Genomic DNA, 20,593 nt, shown 5'->3' on the forward strand with positions numbered 1-20,593 from the left:
TTCTAGCTATGGTCTCGTTTGAACAGATAACATTTGCATTTTCGAGGTTATAATTTTTCTCGCCTCACTAAGTTGTAGATTTTTTTGTAGAAATCAGGAATCAACTCGATTCACTGTAATACATCATACCATCAGAGCCACTTTTGAAACTTGAGAAGCATGAGATAGAGCTACAAATCTAATTATCTTTTTAAAAACTCACTTAAATTTAGAAATTTAATCAGTTTAGTTGTTACAAGCCACTAGCCAGTATATCAAAATTGTGGAGATGAGTTGCCACACTATCACATATATTTTCTTGAGTTGAGTTTGTTGAATAAAAAGTTTCATATTTTTTTTCGATCGAAAAAAGAAGTATTTGATTGAGTTTGCATGGAAAACACACGGTTAACATGCTGAATTCGAGACCCGTTTGTCAAATAAAAGTAGTATATGATCCAACTCTTCTCACACTACCTCTTGGTGAGCAAATTTTAAATGTGGTCATGGTGCATCAAAACACTAAAAGTGACGCCATATTAAATTAAGATAAATATGAATTGTGTCAATTTATATATCTCAATAATTTAGTGGTGTTCCTATTTAGTTAGAGGTTTTTTTTAATAAATAAGGCTACCTCGGTTTAAGATTTCTTTCAGTTTTGGCACTGCTTAATCAAGTTAAGATTTTTGTAAATATTTTTTTATATACTCAATTTTGGACATTTGTTAGGCAAATGAATGGTTTTCATATTTTTGGGATTATTTTAAAAGTCAACAAAATTAGTAATATTCAAAAGATCAACAAAAAATATTCGTCGGAAAACCAACGCCAAGGAAAACATGAAAACGAATTGAAGAAGAAAAAGTCAATTTGGAATAAATGCGTAATTTGTATTCTAATGAAGTTTCCGTCAAGGCCAAACCAGTGCGTATGGGGACCAGATCTTTTAACCATATTATCGTGTTTGTAGTATTATGGTCTGTTGAGATTTTACGAAGTCATCCAACATTTAGTTATGAGTGTGAAAGTGATTGATGATGCAACTCAAAGTCTATGTGAACCTCATTTTTTTTTTTAATATTAAGTTTCCGAGTTTAGTATTCCAAATTGCGTGCATGTATCTAAGTAAACTTCCTCTAATGTACTGTGATTTCATCATCCAATTTTGATGGTCTTTATGTATGTGCTCTCAAGGGCCGATCCTGAGGTAAAGTTGAGTAAGCACATCTGATAATATAAAAGTTGTAAGTGCCTCAAGTGACAATGATCCATGGCTCTATAGGTTCGATCCACTGACCCAATTACCCTATTAAAAAGGATTGTAGAGTCGAACTCCTATTAAGAAAGCTAGCAGATGTGAACTTAATCACTTGCCTAAGAATACTTCTTCTCTCAATTTGATATTTTAGTTAATAATAATATAGGTCAACTTATTAGATTATAGATACCTTCTCCAATCTCAGAGTCAGTCTGGTTCTAGGTTCTTATATCCTTTATCTTACAAGTTCATTCAAAAATCTTTTGTGCAAGTAAATGAGTGGAATTCACAGATACTAATCAACCGGAACATGACTAAGAAAACTTAATAACTCAGTAAACAAAATCTGATTTTAATTTTCTCTGATGCAAAGTGGCTAACTAGAAAAATATGTTAAAAACTACGCATTACAAAAAAACTCAAAACCACAGTCGAATTGTTACATGATTATCAGAGACGATTAAGTGAAGAATGTGCTGCAAAATAGGAATTTTAATAATTTACCTCAAACGTTGCCCTACAAAAACCAATATTTTTTCATGCATTGTAAGTGTATGTCTTATCTCGTTCCATCAGAAAGCAAAACACAAGGTCAATTCGCCGTATGATGCTCTTCTATGTCACTCTCTTATTGTGTAGTTACATTCGATAGCTAACTGTTGAAAACAACACTTGATAATGCATAGCTAGCCTCGTTGGTATATTTATATTCCAATTACTTGAAAGAACATTATTTGAGAAAATACATTATTCAGTCCAAAATCAAAATCATGATTATAGCGTGATGTACAAAATGATTAGTGTTTTTCTACCTATAAGCCCAATAGTCGTATTGGTGTTGATAATCCATCTTAGATAAAATCTGGACTTCCAATATGTGAGATTAATAATAACACGATCATGACCAAAAACAACGGTGTATTTCCCCATCTTTTTGTTTTAAAGGTTTTTTTTCTATCTTTGGGAGAAAATTTTGGCCGATACCTAAAGTCCGTCTTAAGAAACGGATTAAAAAATTCCAAAACTTTAATACGCAATTTCAAAACCTTAAATGCTATAGTCAATGACCCAGAAAACGAAAAATCAGTTTCAGTATTGTGATAGAGCAAGAGTGCATAGACATATCAAAACTCAAAAGGGCATAAACATGTCTTATTAATGACAAAATAATAGCTAAACTACAAAGGCTGTCTCCAATAATCGAGACCACCATCAGATGCGTTGTAAATAACTCTATTATTGCTTTCCCTTCACGTTTTCTGTACTTAGTGACCACAAAAATAATTGTTCCCTTTCTAAGATTCTAGCTTCTAGGTATCATTCTCTAGTTCTGAAGTTTATATAATTTTTGGCAACATAACTCTGTGTTCTGTTGTGAGGACTGTATGTATATTGTAGATTGTCAGATACATTTTTCAGGTCAAGTCCACGGTCGGTTTTTTTTTTAATATTCCGTAAATAACGATTCCGAAAGCACTTGTGCTTAGTAAGTACATTCAGCAAAATCGCAGAATCATTCAGCTATTCTCAAATTGCAATTTAACAGTTGGTATTTACAAAATTTCATAAACTCACAAGCCATAAACAATGATGAATCTCCTCCAAAATCCCATTCTCCGATTAATCAACACTATCACCACCTCTCTGTTCAGTGAAAGTAACACTACACAACTACGAAAGAGGTCCGAATATTCAAGGACGATTTCAACTATCAAATCTCACTTAACCACTATATACCATACCACTAATGTCACCTAAACCCTTTGTATCAATTTACTTGCATAGATTCAAATATTGGGAAAGAATATAACCATATTACACTGAATAAAAAAAAAAAAAAAAAACCTCACAAAAAGGGAACAAACGAAACAGACGGGTGTTTTTTTTTTTCTTTCCTGTTTACCTGAAGAAGACGATAAATTCTAATTTTATCCTCACGCTAGCCAATTTCGTCTCCTTGAGGAAGACGACCCCGTATTGAACAGAGCAAACGACGACCTGCTCCTACGGGTGACCCGTGATCTCGACCCGGACCCTGATGATGTTGCTGCAGCTATTGATCCAGATGACCCGCTGAAACATCCAAAGAGTCTCATGATCCGACCCGCAAACCCACCCACTCTCTCCCCACTACCTCCTTGTCTTCCACCTCTTCTCGAACCCCACGCCACTCTTCTCGGTAGCCTCTCGTCGCCGAGTCTCCCGCCGTCAACCTCCGTGTACACCACCGGCATCATTCTATCTCCTCCTCTCCACCCACCGGGAATTCTCCCGACGGCGAATCCTCCACCCGGTAACCTCCAAATCGTCAGCCCAGCCGCAGAGTCATCCTCTTCCTCATTCGAACCGGCGGTAGCGGTTACAGCACCAGCACCGCCTGCGTCGGCGGCGGAATCTTCCGCCGGAAGCTCGTGGCGGCAGACCGGGCAGGAGTTTCGAATCGCTAGCCATGGAAGGATGCAGTCGGGATGGTAGATATGGTTACAAGGCATCTCACGAGCTGGTGATTTCAACGTGAAGTTCTCTTTACAAACGGCGCAGTGAGACTGAGAATCCGATTGGAGATGAGTCAGATCGATTTCGATCACCGGCAAAGCTTCGATCGCCGATTTAGAAGCCGGTGGGTGTTCACACGAACGGTTGTTCCGATTGGTGTTGAGCTCGATCTGAGAGATCTGATCTAATAACCGATCGAATCCAGAACCTAAGAGAAACTCCGTCATACTAGGCGGCAAAGGCCTGAGACCTGAATCGGTGCCGTCGTCGTAATACATCTGGAAAGTAGATCGATCTAAACCTTCGGAGACATCGGAAGGACCAGATCCACGGAGAACGATGACGGGGTTAGGGGAACGAGTGCTTCGGGTTCTGGTGACGGGACTGTCACCGGCGGTGGAGGCGTGCATAGAGGAGGTGGAAGAAGAAGAAGAAGAAGGAGGGAATCTGGTGGGGCTGCGATGTTGGCTGGTGACTCGGTGGAAAGAATCGGACGGTGTGAAATCGACGGGCTCTTGGATGTGTTCGAGGAAACCGCCGTCGCAATCAGGGCAGGAGATGGAATCGGAGACCCAGACGAATCGGCTACAACTATAGCACCAGTAGGATCCAGAAGCCATGGGGGTAGGGATCTGAAAGGGGGGAGAGAGAGAGAATCAAATCTTCGAAGAAGAAGATGAAGGAAACAACATTTGATTGACTAGATTTTGAGTTCTAGATAGAAATCGAATTTGAGAGGAGAAACGGAGAAGAAGAAGGAGAGGAGGGAGGGAGAAGATGAAGGGCGGTCCTTTGGTTTTGTCTTTAACAAAGAAGAATACAGAAATGGCGTGCACCCAACCGTCCAATTTCGTGTGCTGTCACGTTCTCCTTCTCATGCCTCTTGCTTCTACTAAACTGTTTCTTTCTATAATTATAACCCTTTTTTTTTTTTAATTCTTATCTCGCGTAACTTTTTTTATACAAAACTGTTACTAGAAAAAAAACAAAATCATGAAGGTTAGGAGATTAAGTGTTACTGAAAAACTGTTGAAAATTCAGTAACAGTTTTGTTTAACAAGTGTTACTTTATCATATTGTTCATGAATAATCTTCTTCTTACGAAACAAAATCAATTAACCTTAGATATATATTTTTGATTTTTGAAGACAGATTAATATTAAATCTATGAAGTATAATTCATAAGAAATTTAATTATTATTTAAATAAATTTGATGAAGGTTCCTCAATGCTTTTATGATGCAGCACAATATCACATAGACGTATAACTCTATAACATAAACTTATCTTGCTCTTGTGTTTGACTTTGATTATCCTTTAGATGAAAAATAACAATTTTCCATCTTTTTGGTCCTTGATTTGTGGTAAAACACTAAAATTTGGAAAGTCGAAACACAGATATTTTTTTCATCTTTTTTCTTTTCACTATTTAAAGAAGCCCATTATAACTAATAAGACAGAAGCCCGTAATAATACAAAGAAGAGCCCATTGAAATCTTCTATTTTGTTTCCCCCCCCCCCCCCCCCCACAACTATCCTAGATTCTCAAAGTTTCTTCCACTTCTCGCTCGATCAATTTTGGAGCCGAACGAATTAAATCATTTTGCAGGTAAGCTTGCTCTTCCCTTCACAACATCTTCTTCTTCGTTGCAGATTCTGTTCCTGCTTCTCTGTTCCACACTCTTCTTTTTTTTTTTCCAGAGAACTTCTCTGAATTTCCATTTGAGAATGTTCTATCTTGGGAAAATGAATTTATCCAAGTATGTGGGATGAAACAACCCAGATCTCGTTGAGCTTGAAATCGAAATATATTTGCATATTTTAGATTCTTCTTCTGGTGGTTTCTTCTGTGAGTTTGAGTGTTTGATCCTTATTTACTCATGGTTCAGTGAATATCTGACGAGAGTCGTGTGTTTTCTTTCTATCTGAATCTCTTTTGCTTACCCAGCGGATTTCGCATGTTCGTATTTGTTTTTTTAGTGTAAAATTAGAATCAATTTGAGTTTCTTCTTAAATTCCCAGAATTGCCTTCCAATGCCTCGTTATATTCAATGGCTCATAATATATTTGCACATTTATTTTTGATTCATGGATTGCTCTTCAGAGATAATTAGAATTTACTGCTTCGTGTACGATTTTTAGCTCCAGCTTATGATTAAACAGTCTATCTTGTGTGATTGTTGATTTGCAAATGAACTTTTCTTTGTACTTGTTATCTTACTGATTCTTCATCACCGTGCTTCTTTAGCTTTGATTATTTGGTCTGTCCTTGGAAATGCAGTTCATGACAAAAGATTAACATTAGCTTGTTTGGTGTTTTGGTCCTTTTGAAGATAAAAAAAATGGGAGCTACGAAACTTTCCGGGATGCAAAAGCAAGTCCTGAGTCTCTACAGGGGATTTCTAAGAGCAGCTCGTTCAAAGACAACAGAAGACAGGAGGAGAATAGAGATGATCGTGTCAACAGAATTCCACAAGAACTCAAAGGAGGTTGACCGCAAGAATTTCCAGTACATTGAGTATTTGCTTCGGCTTGGTACTAAACAACTCGATCAACTCAAAAACCCTGATATGGTTAGCATCTCCTCTATCAAGGTCGTTACATCTAAAACCTGACCATTTTATGTAGTCTCAGCCTAAGCATACTACTCAAGATATTGTTATATAGAATCATAGATAACAAAGAGAGGAAATTGATTCGTTTTCTTCAATTTGTAACACTGGTTAATATGTACGAGATGATGCATAATTTGTACGGCTGTTCAAGAGCTATTATAAATAAAAGGAATTCTGATCACAGTTGGAATATATATACGCAAAATATGTTCATCTACTAATACCCATCAAGTTAGAGTTTGGAGATTGCAAAAATCCATTATAAGAACTAAGAAGACATGTATTCTTTGTAAGAAACCCAGCTACTAGTGTAGTGGTTGATACATGTATGCCAATTGCTCTTGCTTTGTGACTGTGAATACAGTTTCTGGCTAAATAATTTAAGAGTGATAGTTTTGTTTTAGCTCAATTCATTTTTCTTTTCATGTTTTTGAAGTAGCTGATAATCTTCATAGAAGACGCATGCTTCAGCTTCACATCTAGAGTATTTATTTTGTTAAACCACATCTAGCCTTAATCTCTAAATATTTATTCCACTGCAGACAATGCCGAAAAAAAGTTGAGAAATGGCTTATGATAAGGCAATTTTACAATATCAATGTTTGCACATGATCATAAAAAAAAAAAGAAGGAACGAAAGACAAGAACCAATCCACAATTACACAGAGGGGGAAAAATAAAAACCGAAAGAGACAATAGTACAAAAACAGCAAATTAATAGGTAGGAAAATGCTCAAAAGTTGTAGACACAAGAGCCATCGTCACTTCTAGCCGTTGGATCAAAGTTTTTGGCCGAAGGATCAGTACACCCTTCAGGAACTGGCAGATTCACTTGCTGTGCACTTTTCCCTGCAAGGCAAGTTACAATAAACTTCAGAAACCCTAGTTTCATTTTCCCTCTTCCTTTCTTTCATCCCTTTCTCTTCTATCTTTTCACATCATCACACCAATTTGAGAGACAATCCGTTGGCTAACCAAACAACAAAAAAAACGAAAACAAAGGAGTCTCAAACCTCGGGTTCTAACCGTAGAAAGTTCCGCGGTCGATAGCGTCCGCGTTTGCGTCTCCCAACGCAGCCTCGTTAAGGTATTGGTCAGCAAGTTGGACTCTCTTGACGTTCTCTTGTTCCATCACAAGCATGTTTCCATACTCCATAAGCTTCTCAAGAGTCATCTCCGGTTGCTCGAACACTGGAGGTCCTTCCCTCGAGTTCACCAGCCTCTTTCCGATCTTCTCAACTCCAAGTCCCTCAACGAACTTCCTCACTTCATCATCGTACACTCTCGCCCTCAATGCACCGAAGAAATCTGTCCATACAAAGCATATAACTTCTCAGAATCTGCACCAACTTATATGCAAGTTCTTTAAAGAAAAAGTCTTTCTTTTTTATTACCGATGGATTGGCCAGGGAACTGATCAACAAGCGTGACAATGTCTTCATCATTGATCTTGTCGGTCCTGAAGATACCCTTGCAGACACCAATACGGTCTTCACGGGTCGGTGCCCAGTAGAATTTCTCCATACGTCCGTCACGGATGAGAGGAGCGTAGAGAGTGGAGAAATCGTTACCGGTGACGATGATTGGGACACGTGCGTTGTCTTCCTTGTTGTACATCCCTGGAAGCTGGACGTTGGTCGGGTTATCAGCAATGTTCATGAGCGTTGCGTTGACCATCTGGTTGTTCACTGTGTACTGAGTAGTGCCTCCCATACGACCAGCACCAGCGTCAAGATCGTTGATGAAGAGACAACACATCTTTCCTTTCTTGATCATGTCTGCTGCTTCACGGTACCTTTGACGGATCAGCTTTGCTGGTTCTCCTGCGTTTCCACTCTCAAGCTCTCCAGCACTCATCATGATTGGGCTGCGAAAAGATTTGAACTTTTTTAGATTTTGGTTGGTTATATGAGAGTGAAATGGGAACTGGAGAACGGAAAATGGACTCACTTGATACCCATCTTGGCCATGACAAGCTCACATTGGAAGGATTTACCTTGACCTTTGCCTCCCCAGATACCCAAAATAAGTGGAACCTGTCAAAAACAGAGCATTTTCAAGATTAATAAAGTTGGAACCTTTCGTGTGTAACTAATAACTCAAAAGAAAATGCCTCTAAATCAATAATACCTTGATGTTAGGCAAAGTCAAGAAGTTCTTGGTGATGTGAACAACAAGCTTGTCCATGAAAGCAGGAGCAATGTAAAACCCATCCATCATGTTGTCCAAGTTGTACCTATTTTAAACAAGAAACTCGATGTTAAAAACCCACAGATTCTAACTCTATTTGGAACTGATGAGAGATTTAGAGAGATAAAAGACTTACTGCCTAAGACCTTGGCTGATGTATTCGTAGGAGCTGAGGACAGCATGGTGAGTTCCGGTTCCCATAGGAGCTTGGAAGACAGAGTCAACCAAACCTTTGCCTCTGGTGATGTCTTGTTGATCATCAGACATGTCGTAGGCAAGTCCCTTCCATCTGTCTCCATCGGTTTGTTTGTCTTCTTTCACAGCAACCACCTTGAATGATCCGCTGCTCTTCTTGTTGCTCTGTGCGAATCTCGACGTCGTTACAACTTTCTTTCCCAAGAAGGTTGTCGCTGGGACTGAAGCAGCTCCTGCTCCTGACCCGTTTAAGCTCAACTGCAACACACACAGAGGCCAAGCTCAATTCAAATTTGATTCGCATGGTTCAAGAGCCGGTTTAGAGAGTAGAGACTAAAGATCAATATAAACTAAATCCATTCGAACCAAACTAAACCGAAATGATCTGAAAATTAGACCCAAATTTAGTTTGGTTCTCATAGATCATGATCATAGAATCATAGACTATATCACTGAAGATTAAAGGGTGTTCAAGCTAAATCTATTTATCTGAACCAAACCAAAATAATCTGAAAAACTGAACCAAGATTTATTTCGTTTGACCTTGTTTGACTTTCTTTATACACAGAATCCTCCAATAATTTCCGAACCTCCAATTCGATTACTATAGTTTCTAAACCAAACCGGTTTAAAGAAATCTACCAATTTATAGTTCCCAAGTAGAGGATAAGAGAAGCATCAAAGAATCTCTAGTTTAGTTCCAGATTCTGACGACATATGTAAGACAGAGAATTTCAAAGTGATACTGAATTATGAAAAATCAAAACTACTCAAGTGGATAGTGTTAAAAGTAACATTAAATCATAATAAGAAGTGAAAGGGAGATGAAGAAGAAGAAGTTGATTACCGGAGCTCTGTTGATGGCACCAACGGTGGAAACTGCGGCGGCCATTTCTCACGACTGCGACGAGTGTGCGTCACACAAGAAGCTGAGGAGAGATTTTGATTAGTTGAAGAAGAAGAAGCAGTGAGAGATGATGGTGTGGGCAAGAATTAAAGAGATTTATAAAGCGAGTGATCATCAACAATTCGTTATCTCTTCGTATTCGAAGCTCAACTCTCTGATCGCCACACGATCCGGATTGGCCAATGCGCCACGTGGCTTGACAAGGAAGCCGATGAGGAGGACTCTGTTGTGATTGGTCCACGTGGAACGTGTTTTTATGAGGTTGTCGTGAATTGGCTCATCTGTGCCATTGGATTTGTTTTTGACGCCTTAGCTTCGAGGGAAGATTATAACGTTGGTTATTACCACATATGCTTTCAAAAATTATTGTGTTGCTTTTTTTTTTTGTGAGGATGAGATAGCCATTCATATGTGATCAAGAAACTTCTACAGAATTCTTCATACAGTAAAGCTCCAAATATTAGATAATGACATTACTACTTAGTGATAATGTTGTTCTAAATAATCGGTGTAAACTGATTGGCCGAGAGAAATTTGCCTAGAGCCAATAGTGTAGATTTCTTATTCTATCATTAAACCAAATGTATACCATACATCATTGTTTACAAAACCATATGGTTTACAAACTAACCATTGTTCAACTAACCGCTAACATCTAAACTAATTATTATTTATTTTATCTATAATATACTTAAGTTAAAATTTGGAATAAATGTTCAAAATACACATTTTTTCAAGTAGAATGTTGAACAATCCTGGCATAGAGGCGTCTTATCACATATTTTTAGTTGAAAATGTGTGTTTCGTTCTCTTGTAGAATGATAAGATTGCTTGCAATGTGTATATGTAGACTGTAGTTGTTGTGCATCCTAATAAACATTTGTATGCAAGACTAGAAAACAAACATTAAAGAATGAGACTAAGTTGAGTTTTTGGAATACGTTTAGATACGATATTGAATAATCAAACGATTGCTAACCTATGTGGATAGTGGACCGACTCGTTTACCAAAAAAAAAAAAAAATGTGGACCGACTCTCACATTGTAAGATCAACTCCAATGAGCTGATTTTAGAAGAAGTTCTTCATATTATATGTATAAAAAATAATAATTAAATATTATAGAGGCTTTTAAAATAGGAGAGAGGGTATCCAAAATCTCTTGTTTCAGAACCTCTTTTTATGTATTTAAAGATTTTTCTCTTTATTTTGTACATGATTTCATTTTATATTATTGTTTTGAGAACTCTTACACTGTTTTCAATAACCCATGGTTGGAGATGGTCTAAGAATATATGGTTGTTTTTTTGATAAGTGATATGATTAGGACTTAGGAGCATAAGCTGCAGTTCTGAAAGTTAAGATGAAAACAAAATAAATAAAATCCCAATATTTTTCCTTTTCAAGATTTTATTTTCGCACATTTACTCTAAAATAAGCATCTTAACCACTACACTACAGTACACTTTCTCTACCTAACAGATAAAGATGAAACAGTCCTAAATAAATCTCTTATTAGTCCATGATTGATTAAATTGATTAGGCGCTAGATATCCTTCTCTAATGCCCAATTAACGCCTTATATAATAATTTGAACATAGGCTTTACATATTGACTCATGCATCTAAAAGTTATGTAATACTTTCACATATTTTTAAAAGAAACTTAGATCAATAACCAAGATTTTGCCACAACTTACATATACTTGCAACCTAGAATGTAATCATTGGGTCTTATGTATTGAAGATTGAAGCTTATATTTGGGTAAGATTATATCGCTTGTTGATGCCTAGACTAATGAATCTCATATATATTTCTAAGCATGATGATATTCATTTTATAAGAAAAGTCAAATCAATTATATAGTTGATGTCTGAGCTCTCAATAGATTTATTGTGCTACAAGGTCTCAAATGTCATGCAATTGTGTGGCGATGGAAGAACTTAGCAAGATGAGATTTGGAACTTTATTTTACATAATTTGTTGCCAATATGGACTCATAAAACAAAATTACATTTCGAACATCAAGGAACTATCAAGAATCAAATTCTAAGTGGTCGAAAAGGAAGTGAACTGATAGTAGAGAGGTTTTGCAATGAAGAAGGTATATCCAAGCGACCAGCTCTAAGCTGTCGATAGCCACAACTGCAAACATATCGGAGGGCTAGAGAAGGGTTTGTGTCTTTGTAGCTAGCTGGAGGATGTTTAGTGAATTCATAGAATTGATGGCAGTGATGATTAGTGGCAACCGACCTGAATTTTTGTCTATTGAGCCTTGAATATCTCTGTGACCAAACTAGAAGAACATGGTGCCTTTGGATTTTTGGTCACTACCAATTGGTTCTAAGATTGATCAGCTGAAATGGAAATTGAAGAAAAGGTGATTTATGCTTTCAAGCGACTAGTTACAGAAAAGACAGTGTGTAATAGTATTTAACCCCTAACCAATGATCCGAGGTTCCGAGCCTTAGTAGCGACTGTGTTTGCTTTGTTTATAACTTATAGCACCCACAAAATCTTGTTGTGTTTTTTTTAACAAAATTTTGTTGTTGGTTTTTTAACAATAAAATTTTAAAATCTTTCTATTACTTATATGAAATCTCCAGTTTCCATCATTTACGTAATCGACCGAAACATATGTCATCCTGTTTCTTTCGTTTGATTTCTTTCAATTCATCTCATTCAATAACTTTTCTGTAATTGGATAATTTAATCATATTATTGACCAGTTAAAAAATGGTCACATCATTTCACTCAGTAACATAAAGACGAAATGAGTCTTAAAAGAAAACGAACTTCATTTAATTTTAGCAAAAAAAAAAAAAAGCGAGTTTAGGTAATAATAAAAAAAAGCATACATACGAATTTCTTTCTTTGTTCGCGTTTTTACAAATACTAAACCTTCCGTAGGAGGAGACTTTTCATTGTCTCAGTGTATATGCTGCGATCGCATAAAACTTATCAAAGAGAAATCTCAGTACGGATTTGCTAATTTGGTGATGGAGTAGTAGAAAAGCCCTAGATCGGAATTCGATTCTGGGTTCTAAGGAACAAGGTTTCTGCTACTCCCTCCAAGAATTTCACTGCTCGGAAGAGAGATTTTCGTAAGTTTCTTTGTTTGTTTTTCCCACTGATTAGGGTTTATTCTTAAGAATTTCCTGCTTCGTTTATCACCTCTTTTATCTTATTTGAGCCCAGTGGATTCGAAAACTCATGTTATGCTGATTCGTTTTTTTATTCAGAGTTTTAGAATGTTTTGAGTAGAGTATTCACAGTTCTAATGATACCAAGAATGTGGGCTTTGGGGTATCTGAAGAATCTTGCTTTTTGGTTTTAGTGAAAAAGGTTGTTACTTTGGAGTAGTAAGCTAGCAAGCTATAAAAAAAATGGAGCCTTGACGATTGTTTTATAGAGAATTGGTTAAACCCAGTGCTTTTAGATTTAATTTTGATTGGAGTCTCGTGAAGTCTTTGTGTTATTTTTGCCTAACGTTTTCTTTGACATAACTTGGGATTTGGGAATGTGTGTTCTTGTAGAAGATGAGTAGGAACCCTGTCTTTGATCCTACCCTTCAAGATATTCTTCAAGCGATTAAACCCACAGGAGCAGATTGGGATGCGAGGATGACCGTCATTGATCAGTTGCGTAGTGCATTACAATCCGTAGAAAGCTTAAGAGGTGATGACCCTTGATACACTTTTGTGCTTCTCCCATTTTTCTTACTGTATAGTACTGCCTTGAACCATATATGGCCATGGGTGTGATATTAAGATTGGAAATGAAAAGGAAGAACTTGCTGATAGTTCATTTTCTGGTTTGATATTGTTAGGTGCGACTGTTCAACCATTTGGATCCTTTGTGTCAAATCTCTTCACACGATGGGGAGACTTAGATATCTCTGTTGACTTATTCAGCGGTTCGTCCATCTTGTTCACTGGAAAGAAGCAGAAGCAGACTTTCCTTGGACAGTTACTTCGAGCACTGAGAGCGTCAGGTGATTCAAGTAGCTTTTGCTTCACGGGGTTCCCCTTAAATCACTTAAGTTTTCTACCAGTTTCAGTATTTTCCATGGCGATTTTGTCTGATGTCCATTATCATGCAAAAACCAGGTGCATGGTACAGGCTGCAATTTGTTGCTCATGCGCGAGTTCCCATTCTGAAAGTCGTGAGCGGCCACCAGAGAATTTCTTGTGACATTTCAATTGATAATCTGGAAGGGCTCTTGAAGAGCAGGTTCTTGTTCTGGATCAGTGAGATAGATTGGAGATTCCGTGACTTGGTTTTGCTAGTAAGTTAAGATGCTAATAAAACCAGATTGTGTGTTTCCAAAGGTTTAACTGATTCTAGACATATCTACCTCGTTTATAGGTGAAGGAATGGGCCAAAGCTCATGATATCAACAACCCAAAGAACGGGACTTTCAACTCTTACTCACTTAGTTTGTTAGTCATCTTTCATCTGCAGGTAAGCTAACAGCTCTATGTTCATAGATTCCGCTGCATTTGCCACATACTGCATCATTATAAAACATGGTGTTTTAATAATTTGTTGTTTGATGCAGACATGTGTGCCTGCAATCTTGCCGCCTCTAGGAGACATATATCCGAGGAGTGCGGTTGATGATCTGAAAGGTACTTTTTATGAATAGGTTCTCAAGCCAAACCACATAAACTTATGAGGTTTTGTGATACAGTAGCGGCATGGTCTCTTGTAGGTGTGCGAAAAACTGCAGGAGGATAGCATAGCGCAACTTTCTGCTGCTAATATAGCGAGATTTAGATCAGGCACATCAAGAGCAGTCAATCGAAGCTCGCTCTCTGAGCTTTTGGTCTCGTTTTTTGCAAAGGTAATTGATTTCTCACACAGTATGGGAGCTTAGACTTTCTGTCTCTCTTTCTGTATCTAGTCTTGGTGGAAATTAGTTTTTGAATTTTTTTTTGTGTGGCTGTATTTATCAGTTTTCAGACATAAACGTAAAGGCCAAAGAACTTGGTGTTTGTCCGTTTACTGGAAGATGGGAAAACATAAGCAGTAACACTAGATGGCTGCCAAAGACATACTCACTCTTTGTAAGACTCTTTCTCTCACCCTTCCATTTTATGGCTGAAACACACAACAACACTTGAATCTTCCTGACTGAAGTGTGCAAAATAAATGGTGTGTGTTTTAGGTTGAAGATCCTTTTGAGCAACCTGAGAACGCAGCAAGGAGTGTGAGCCGTAAAAGCTTGGACAGAATTGCACAAGTATTTGAGATGACATCTCGCCGTCTTGCCACAGATTGTAACAGAAACTCCATCGTTGGGGTTCTGACATCGCCACACATTTCACAGCCGTTGTGTAGTAGAACAAGCCTCCATAATCATCATCATGCAAACGGTGTGAACAATGGCCATAATCTGCATGGTCAGTCTAGGCCATGGAACCACCAAATGCAGCAACATTGGTCACAGAGCAACTATGTCCAGAATCCGCCATATTGGCCAGCCTCAGCACGGTCCCGAGCGCAGCAGAATTGGTCTCAGAACAACCCCAGGAATATGCAGGGACAAACACCTGTTCAAGGCCAAACTCGGCCTGTCATTACACAAACTCAAACGCAGCAGAAGAGTCAATATAAGAACGGGAAACAACCAATGAGAAATACACATGCAGGTTCGAGTCAGAATCAGGGTCACATTGGTAGGCCCCCAGGTCAAAGTAATGGTGTGAACTTTGCGAGACCAGCACAAATAAGTCAAAGTCAACGCGGACAGATGTGGAGGCCAAGATCTTGAATAGTAGAATGACTTGTGAAGAAGACCTAGAGACATTCCTTCCCATAGTTTTGGACGATATTATTGTACTCAGACCATGGAGAAAGTCGTAACCTTTTTTAAATAATCATCAGATTTGCAATTGCCTAATTGTTTTTTACTAAAAGCCGAGGACTAGGTAAAACTTTACTCAGTAAAACACCACAATCAAATTTACAGTTACATAATGAGGGAAAAAAAACAAATAAAGAGATGTAACCAAACAATATATTTTGTGTCGACTAAATGCAGTAGTAATTTGTCTGGTATTAAGCTCGAAGAAGTCGCTTCTCGCATGTTAGAATCCTGTAACTTGCGTGAGGACCCTCGGATGTGTCACGCAGAGACGTATGCCAACCCATAGCCTTTGTGATCTCTTGAATTTCATCCATAACATCTATTGAATCCCTAATGTATGCTCTTCCTCCCGGTCTCAATATCCGGTCCATCTCTAACAATATGGTTGACATCTCGCATCTGATATAACCACAGAAATCCATGAAACATGTTAACCATTTTTCAGCATTATAACTCATGTACAAAAGTAGAATGATCTTGAGTGAATCCCGTATTGTCAATCATCAATTGTGGACATGAGTTTATCACTTTGAAATTGAGTTACAGACACGGCTTACCTTTTTCTTTCGATTGAGAAGAGCCCTGAGGCATGTAAGAAGTCATATGTCCTCGGGTAAGTATCAAATGGTTCACACCTGAGAGGTAGAATGCACGACTTATTAAATAGCTCGAGCCAGAACCTAAATCTTAGTTTAACTTGAATGCACGACTTCCTAGATAGCCGGGAGCCAGACAGATGAATATATGTTCTTAAATCAAATATGAGCAGGAAAAGAACAGCCTCTTAAGAGCTTACTAAATTTCCAGAACTTACTAAACACATTCTATGTTTTTATTTGATAGATTGTAAGGAGAAAAGTTAGTACCAATCGTGCATCACTCCTAGTAGTCCACGATCATAAATGACAGGCAACGTATTGGGCCCGCTGACAGGAACCACGCTGAGAACCCAGCAATCAAGTTTATGATCATTTAGTGCAGCTGCAAATCTACCAAAAAACCAAAGAAATCAAACAAAGAGAGGTAAGCTAAGAAACTAAGTCATAGTACTTAACAGTAAAAATATCATTTCATACCCGCCAAAGCCTGCTCTCATGTCCAAAACGTTTCTTAGTTTCATCTTTTTCCATTTTAAGGCACGGATATAACCCCCTATTATTTCATTCCAGAATTTTGACTCTGCCTTGAATAGCTCTTTCCTAGCAATGTAGGAATCAAATGTTATCGTCTGCAGCCTATCAGGTGGAGTGTGGAGACGGGCAGGCCATAAAGGAACAATGCCTCCATATCCATTCTCAGGTATGCGACTGATACAAGGTTTCAGGTTTGTGTACCTAAAGCAAGAACAAAACAATATGAGACAAAGAAAGTGTGAGTTTTTGCACACAATGTCACAGACCAAGTCTATAAGCAGGTTTGACTCTATACGCAGATTTTTGATGCAACTCTAGCAGCATTAAAGTATATATAGCCTTTATTATTTTGTTGGTATGCTTCCAGATGCAGGTAGCAAGCTATGTCCTTGTATCACAAACAAAGAAAGACAAAAAAAGTTAAGCAGCTGTACCAAACATTATCGGGGTCATCAGATTCATCACAAAGAGGAGGTTTGGTTCCAGCCTCACGACTTAAATAACAGTCGTTGTTGAGAGGCTTCTGCCAGATTGCAATGTATCCTTCCTTCTTTATCAGCTTCCAGCAAAGGCTATTAGTAAGATTCAGCATCTCTGGAAAGCAAAACATGAGAGTTAAAAGAGTACAAATATTGGCTAAATAGAAGTAGTAAATGGAAGCAAAAAACTCCCTATACACACAGAGACAAAATATGTATAATTCAGAAAAGAGTTATTAATTCAACATATTCCTCATTCTCTCTAACAAAGCTACGTGCCATGATCACTAACTCCAAACAGATTAAACGGGTGTACCTGTCCACTGTTCTTCCAAAGCGGCTTCATGCTTATAAACAGGCTGTGCAGCCCAAGCAAAATATCCTCCAGCGCGCAGCATTCTATTGATCTCAAGGAGCAAAATTCCATCTTTATCACAAGAATGAAAAAGTAGAATGAGAATTTTCTCCACAAGTAAAAGAAGTTAAACTGTCGTTCACCATAGAGACTTAAAAACTACAGTAGGTGCGCGACCTAAATATTTTTCTGCTGAATTACGTAAAGAACCAATCACATCAGAGAACCTTACCATCACGAGTCCAGTTGATTCTACATCTTGAACAATGAATAATATCAAAAGCTTGGCTTGGATACAACAAACGCCTTGTAGCAAATGCTGCCGCCATAGCAGGCACACCACGCTCAAGAGCAAATTGAATTTGGTTCTCGTGGACATCTTTTGGCGCAACAGACATTGTCAAAACATCGCGTGTCAATAGATAAGCGCCAAAACTCGCCACACCACAACCAACATCCAGAGCAACCCGAATACGCTTGCCAAACTTAATATCAGAAACCATCTGCACACACAAAGTCAAAGTTCAACATCAGACGAAAAGATAAACAGATAGATGACGTGAAGCAAGAACTACTACTACTACTTGAAAATGAGCAACCTTAGAGATTTGGTCCAAGTACTGGTCAGCACCATGAATAAACTGTGTACCACCACCAGGAAACTTGAACTTGTTCTTGTCTCGTGGGTCTCGTGAAATCCAGTTCTGACCGCCTTTGTCTTCAACAAGCCGAGTATGAGGAACATTGCTGAACCAAACCTATCCGTACAAAAAATCATCTTAAACTTACGCAAATCAATTCCAAACACTATTTAAGACATATTCTCTGATTCTTCCAGCTAAAATGTAAAAAAATTCTACTGGAGCTTTAGTCAAAATGTCACTGAAACCAATAGTGAAGCATAAACTCAACAAAGTAGTACCTCGTCACGGCTTTTAGGCCATGGAATCGGCTGACGGTAACCTTTAGGAGGTGGAACCAAGCAATTTAAGCCTTTACCTTTCTCAGGGCAATAACGCTCGAATCGTTCCCCTCGTTCAGTAGATTTGAGCTTCTTAATCGCATCGGTGTTATCCAAACAAGGTATATACTCTCTCATGCTCTCAGGACACATCCCGAATTTCTTAATTCTAACCCTAACCTTAGAATCGCCGTCCTTTTTCCCTTCCACGATCTCCGTCTTGTTCCCCCAATCTTCCACAGAGTCGTTCTCAATCTCTCCCACCTCGAAATCGTCAGACATCACGCCGTTTGCATCCACTATCCCGAAGCTCCGAATCGGACCAGGCGGAGGTGGAGAAGGAGGAGGTGGATGAAGAGAGGGAGGAGGAGGATTAGCTTCCACTTTATTAATCTCCGTCTCGGTGACCACCGACGGAATCGGCTGCGTTGTGGCGGGGATTTCAGCCTCGGTGTGATTAGCAGGAATTATGGCGGATATATTGAAGGTCATGTTACTGTTGGGAGAGATGGAGACCTCCGGGATCGAGGTCCCGGAGCTGGTGGCGGAGGAGGAGAAGAAGACGAGCTGCTGGTAGCCATCGTCGGACCAGTGCTTGCCCAAGTAGAAGAAAGCGACGGTGAGGAGAACTAAGGCGGAGATCTTGATCAGAGTGGGGCTTTTGTGGAGATCGCCATTAACGAAGGGCTTCATTAAGCTTGCGTTTGAAGGATCAACGATCTCTCTCGGATCTGCGCAACTGTTCGTAACGGTGTGTGCTCGAGTGAGTTATCGCAGCAGAAAACAAAAAACCATTATTATTTATTTTACTCTATGGTTTTGGACTTTATGGCGTTCGGTAAAAAAAATTACACTACATTACAAAAGAATTCAGATTTCGTTTACAAGTTGCAGATACTCTCTTTTTAAGTAACTGGCAGTTACACAAGATTACACAAGAATTTGATTACACAAGAATTTGATTACACAAGAATTGATTACACCTTATAATTTTCGTTCTTTAATTACTGTTGACTTTTAAGTGTGGACAAGGAAGTTTACAGAGATTTAGCATTACGGTCACAACATTTTTTTTTTTTGGTTGGGTCGAACGAAAGTCACAACAATTATTCTACTTTTGAAGAAAAAAATGAATTACTTTAGTTGCTATACTTGCTAGCAAAAACTGAAGGAAGCTTCTCATTCTGGTTATGTGGTGTCAGAACAAAAAACAATGGAGGAAGTACTAAGTGGTCTAATGATTTCGTCTTCACTATTTTTATTTTCCACTAATCTCTATTCTTTGTCCAGATCTTCCATGATGATTGTTCCATTCCACAACTTCAAACACGATATACAGTGTGATGGTTCCAACTTCCAAGTGTGGGTTGGTGAGGCATTTTGAGCAAATTTTTTGAGAAGAATCTGGATTCTTGGTACAGTGTAATAAGATGTTTGGCAATGAATGAACTAGGAGAAGAGGTTTTCTGATATGTGTACCGTTTTAAGCAAAATGGAAACAAACCAGATTCCTTTTTAATGCATGTGGTCGGGTACGGATAGTAATAAGACCATGTCCATTAATGAATTTCTGAGAAATAGGTTCATCCCAATATAATAATTTTTTTTTTATTTTTTTTTTTATTTTTTTAAATTCGAAAATTATTTTTTTGGATTAATCAGGATGCTCCACGTGTGATGAACCTGGATGAACTTGGGTTCTTCAGATTCGTCGGGAAGAACTTTGACCATGAACCTCTACATTTAAAATTATTATTTTATTGAATTTCGTCTTAAAATCTATGTCATAAACTCTTGATAAACCCTTAATGGACATGCTCTAAGGGACTGTTGCATATTGGGCTCCATGTTGAAGAGTATGGCAACATATATGATATATCCCTACCATGGAGGACTATGTAATGTAAGCATCGTTCAGATATACCGCAGACTCTTAGATCACCATTGTAGCTCTATGCATGGAACATACCTTTCTTATCTCTCCATAACCGATTCTTACAAACACATTCTCCTTGTGTCTTTTTCCAGGCAATCGTATCGTCGAGTTTGTCATTGATCGATCTCATTTTTCTTGTCCATATGATATGATGTTATTGATGAGATGGAGGAACTAGGAAGAGCAAAACTTATTTCTTGTTTCCTTCTTCGCAT

General features: G+C 38.2%; 5 protein-coding genes across 6 annotated transcripts; 2 read left to right on the plus strand and 3 right to left on the minus strand.

Annotated features, from left to right (window-relative positions):
* Window positions 1–2,745: 2,745 nt before the first annotated feature.
* On the minus strand, window positions 2,746–4,629 carry LOC18027921 (probable E3 ubiquitin-protein ligase RHC2A). The gene has a single exon (XM_006411139.2). It carries the CDS (start codon window positions 4,354–4,356, stop codon window positions 3,175–3,177), a length of 1,182 nt encoding a protein of 393 aa, XP_006411202.1. The 5' UTR covers window positions 4,357–4,629; the 3' UTR covers window positions 2,746–3,174.
* A 1,442-nt stretch (window positions 4,630–6,071) lies between these two features.
* On the plus strand, window positions 6,072–6,532 carry LOC18027922 (succinate dehydrogenase assembly factor 1, mitochondrial). Its single transcript, XM_024148194.1, has one exon. The coding sequence runs from the start codon at window positions 6,079–6,081 to the stop codon at window positions 6,349–6,351; it is 273 nt and encodes a 90-aa protein (XP_024003962.1). The 5' UTR covers window positions 6,072–6,078; the 3' UTR covers window positions 6,352–6,532.
* A 365-nt stretch (window positions 6,533–6,897) lies between these two features.
* LOC18027923 (ribulose bisphosphate carboxylase/oxygenase activase, chloroplastic) lies at window positions 6,898–9,628 on the minus strand. Of its 2 annotated transcripts, none has more exons than XM_006411142.2 (7): window positions 9,584–9,628; window positions 8,678–8,994; window positions 8,482–8,587; window positions 8,302–8,387; window positions 7,746–8,218; window positions 7,378–7,659; window positions 6,898–7,200 (listed from the first exon to the last, which is right to left on the minus strand). In XM_006411142.2, the coding sequence occupies exons 1-7, from the start codon at window positions 9,626–9,628 to the stop codon at window positions 7,085–7,087; spliced, it is 1,425 nt and encodes a 474-aa protein (XP_006411205.1). In that variant the 3' UTR covers window positions 6,898–7,084. The 2 variants fall into 2 exon arrangements, with proteins under 2 accessions (XP_006411205.1, XP_006411204.1); XM_006411141.2 differs by having other exon boundaries at window positions 7,365–7,659.
* Window positions 9,629–12,527: 2,899 nt separating this feature from the next.
* Window positions 12,528–15,541, plus strand: LOC18027924 (protein HESO1). Its single transcript, XM_024148440.1, is given in 10 exon segments — window positions 12,528–12,746; window positions 13,179–13,320; window positions 13,472–13,636; window positions 13,752–13,930; window positions 14,011–14,106; window positions 14,204–14,273; window positions 14,357–14,373; window positions 14,375–14,488; window positions 14,601–14,711; window positions 14,813–15,541. Coding segments are annotated over 9 exon segments (1,497 nt in total). The 5' UTR covers window positions 12,528–12,746; window positions 13,179–13,181; the 3' UTR covers window positions 15,419–15,541.
* Window positions 15,542–15,572: 31 nt separating this feature from the next.
* Window positions 15,573–19,206, minus strand: LOC18027926 (probable methyltransferase PMT11). The gene is made up of 9 exons (XM_006411144.2): window positions 18,404–19,206; window positions 18,081–18,239; window positions 17,714–17,984; window positions 17,443–17,553; window positions 17,082–17,241; window positions 16,591–16,848; window positions 16,381–16,503; window positions 16,072–16,149; window positions 15,573–15,913 (listed from the first exon to the last, which is right to left on the minus strand). The coding sequence occupies exons 1-9, from the start codon at window positions 19,133–19,135 to the stop codon at window positions 15,706–15,708; spliced, it is 2,100 nt and encodes a 699-aa protein (XP_006411207.1). The 5' UTR covers window positions 19,136–19,206; the 3' UTR covers window positions 15,573–15,705.
* Window positions 19,207–20,593: the final 1,387 nt, after the last annotated feature.

This window comes from Eutrema salsugineum, unplaced genomic scaffold (genome assembly GCF_000478725.1).
Source record: "Eutrema salsugineum unplaced genomic scaffold, Eutsalg1_0 scaffold_10, whole genome shotgun sequence".
Lineage (NCBI taxonomy): Eukaryota > Viridiplantae > Streptophyta > Magnoliopsida > Brassicales > Brassicaceae > Eutrema > Eutrema salsugineum.

Excerpts from the sequence above, each read along its gene's own strand:
- LOC18027921 (XM_006411139.2), bottom strand. The coding sequence starts at position 4,356 with ATGGCTTCTGGATCCTACTGGTGCTATAGTTGTAGCCGATTCGTCTGG.
- LOC18027922 (XM_024148194.1), top strand. The coding sequence starts at position 6,079 with ATGGGAGCTACGAAACTTTCCGGGATGCAAAAGCAAGTCCTGAGTCTC.
- LOC18027923 (XM_006411142.2), bottom strand. The coding sequence starts at position 9,628 with ATGGCCGCCGCAGTTTCCACCGTTGGTGCCATCAACAGAGCTCCG. Across the intron at positions 8,588-8,677 it reads ATCAGCCAAGGTCTTAGGCA|GTACAACTTGGACAACATGA; the intron begins GTAAGTCTTTTA and ends TGTTTAAAATAG. Across the intron at positions 8,388-8,481 it reads TGACTTTGCCTAACATCAAG|GTTCCACTTATTTTGGGTAT; the intron begins GTATTATTGATT and ends TGTTTTTGACAG.
- LOC18027926 (XM_006411144.2), bottom strand. The coding sequence starts at position 19,135 with ATGAAGCCCTTCGTTAATGGCGATCTCCACAAAAGCCCCACTCTGATC. Across the intron at positions 16,504-16,590 it reads ATGAGAGCAGGCTTTGGCGG|ATTTGCAGCTGCACTAAATG; the intron begins GTATGAAATGAT and ends GTTTTTTGGTAG. Across the intron at positions 16,150-16,380 it reads CTAGGAGTGATGCACGATTG|GTGTGAACCATTTGATACTT; the intron begins GTACTAACTTTT and ends TCTACCTCTCAG.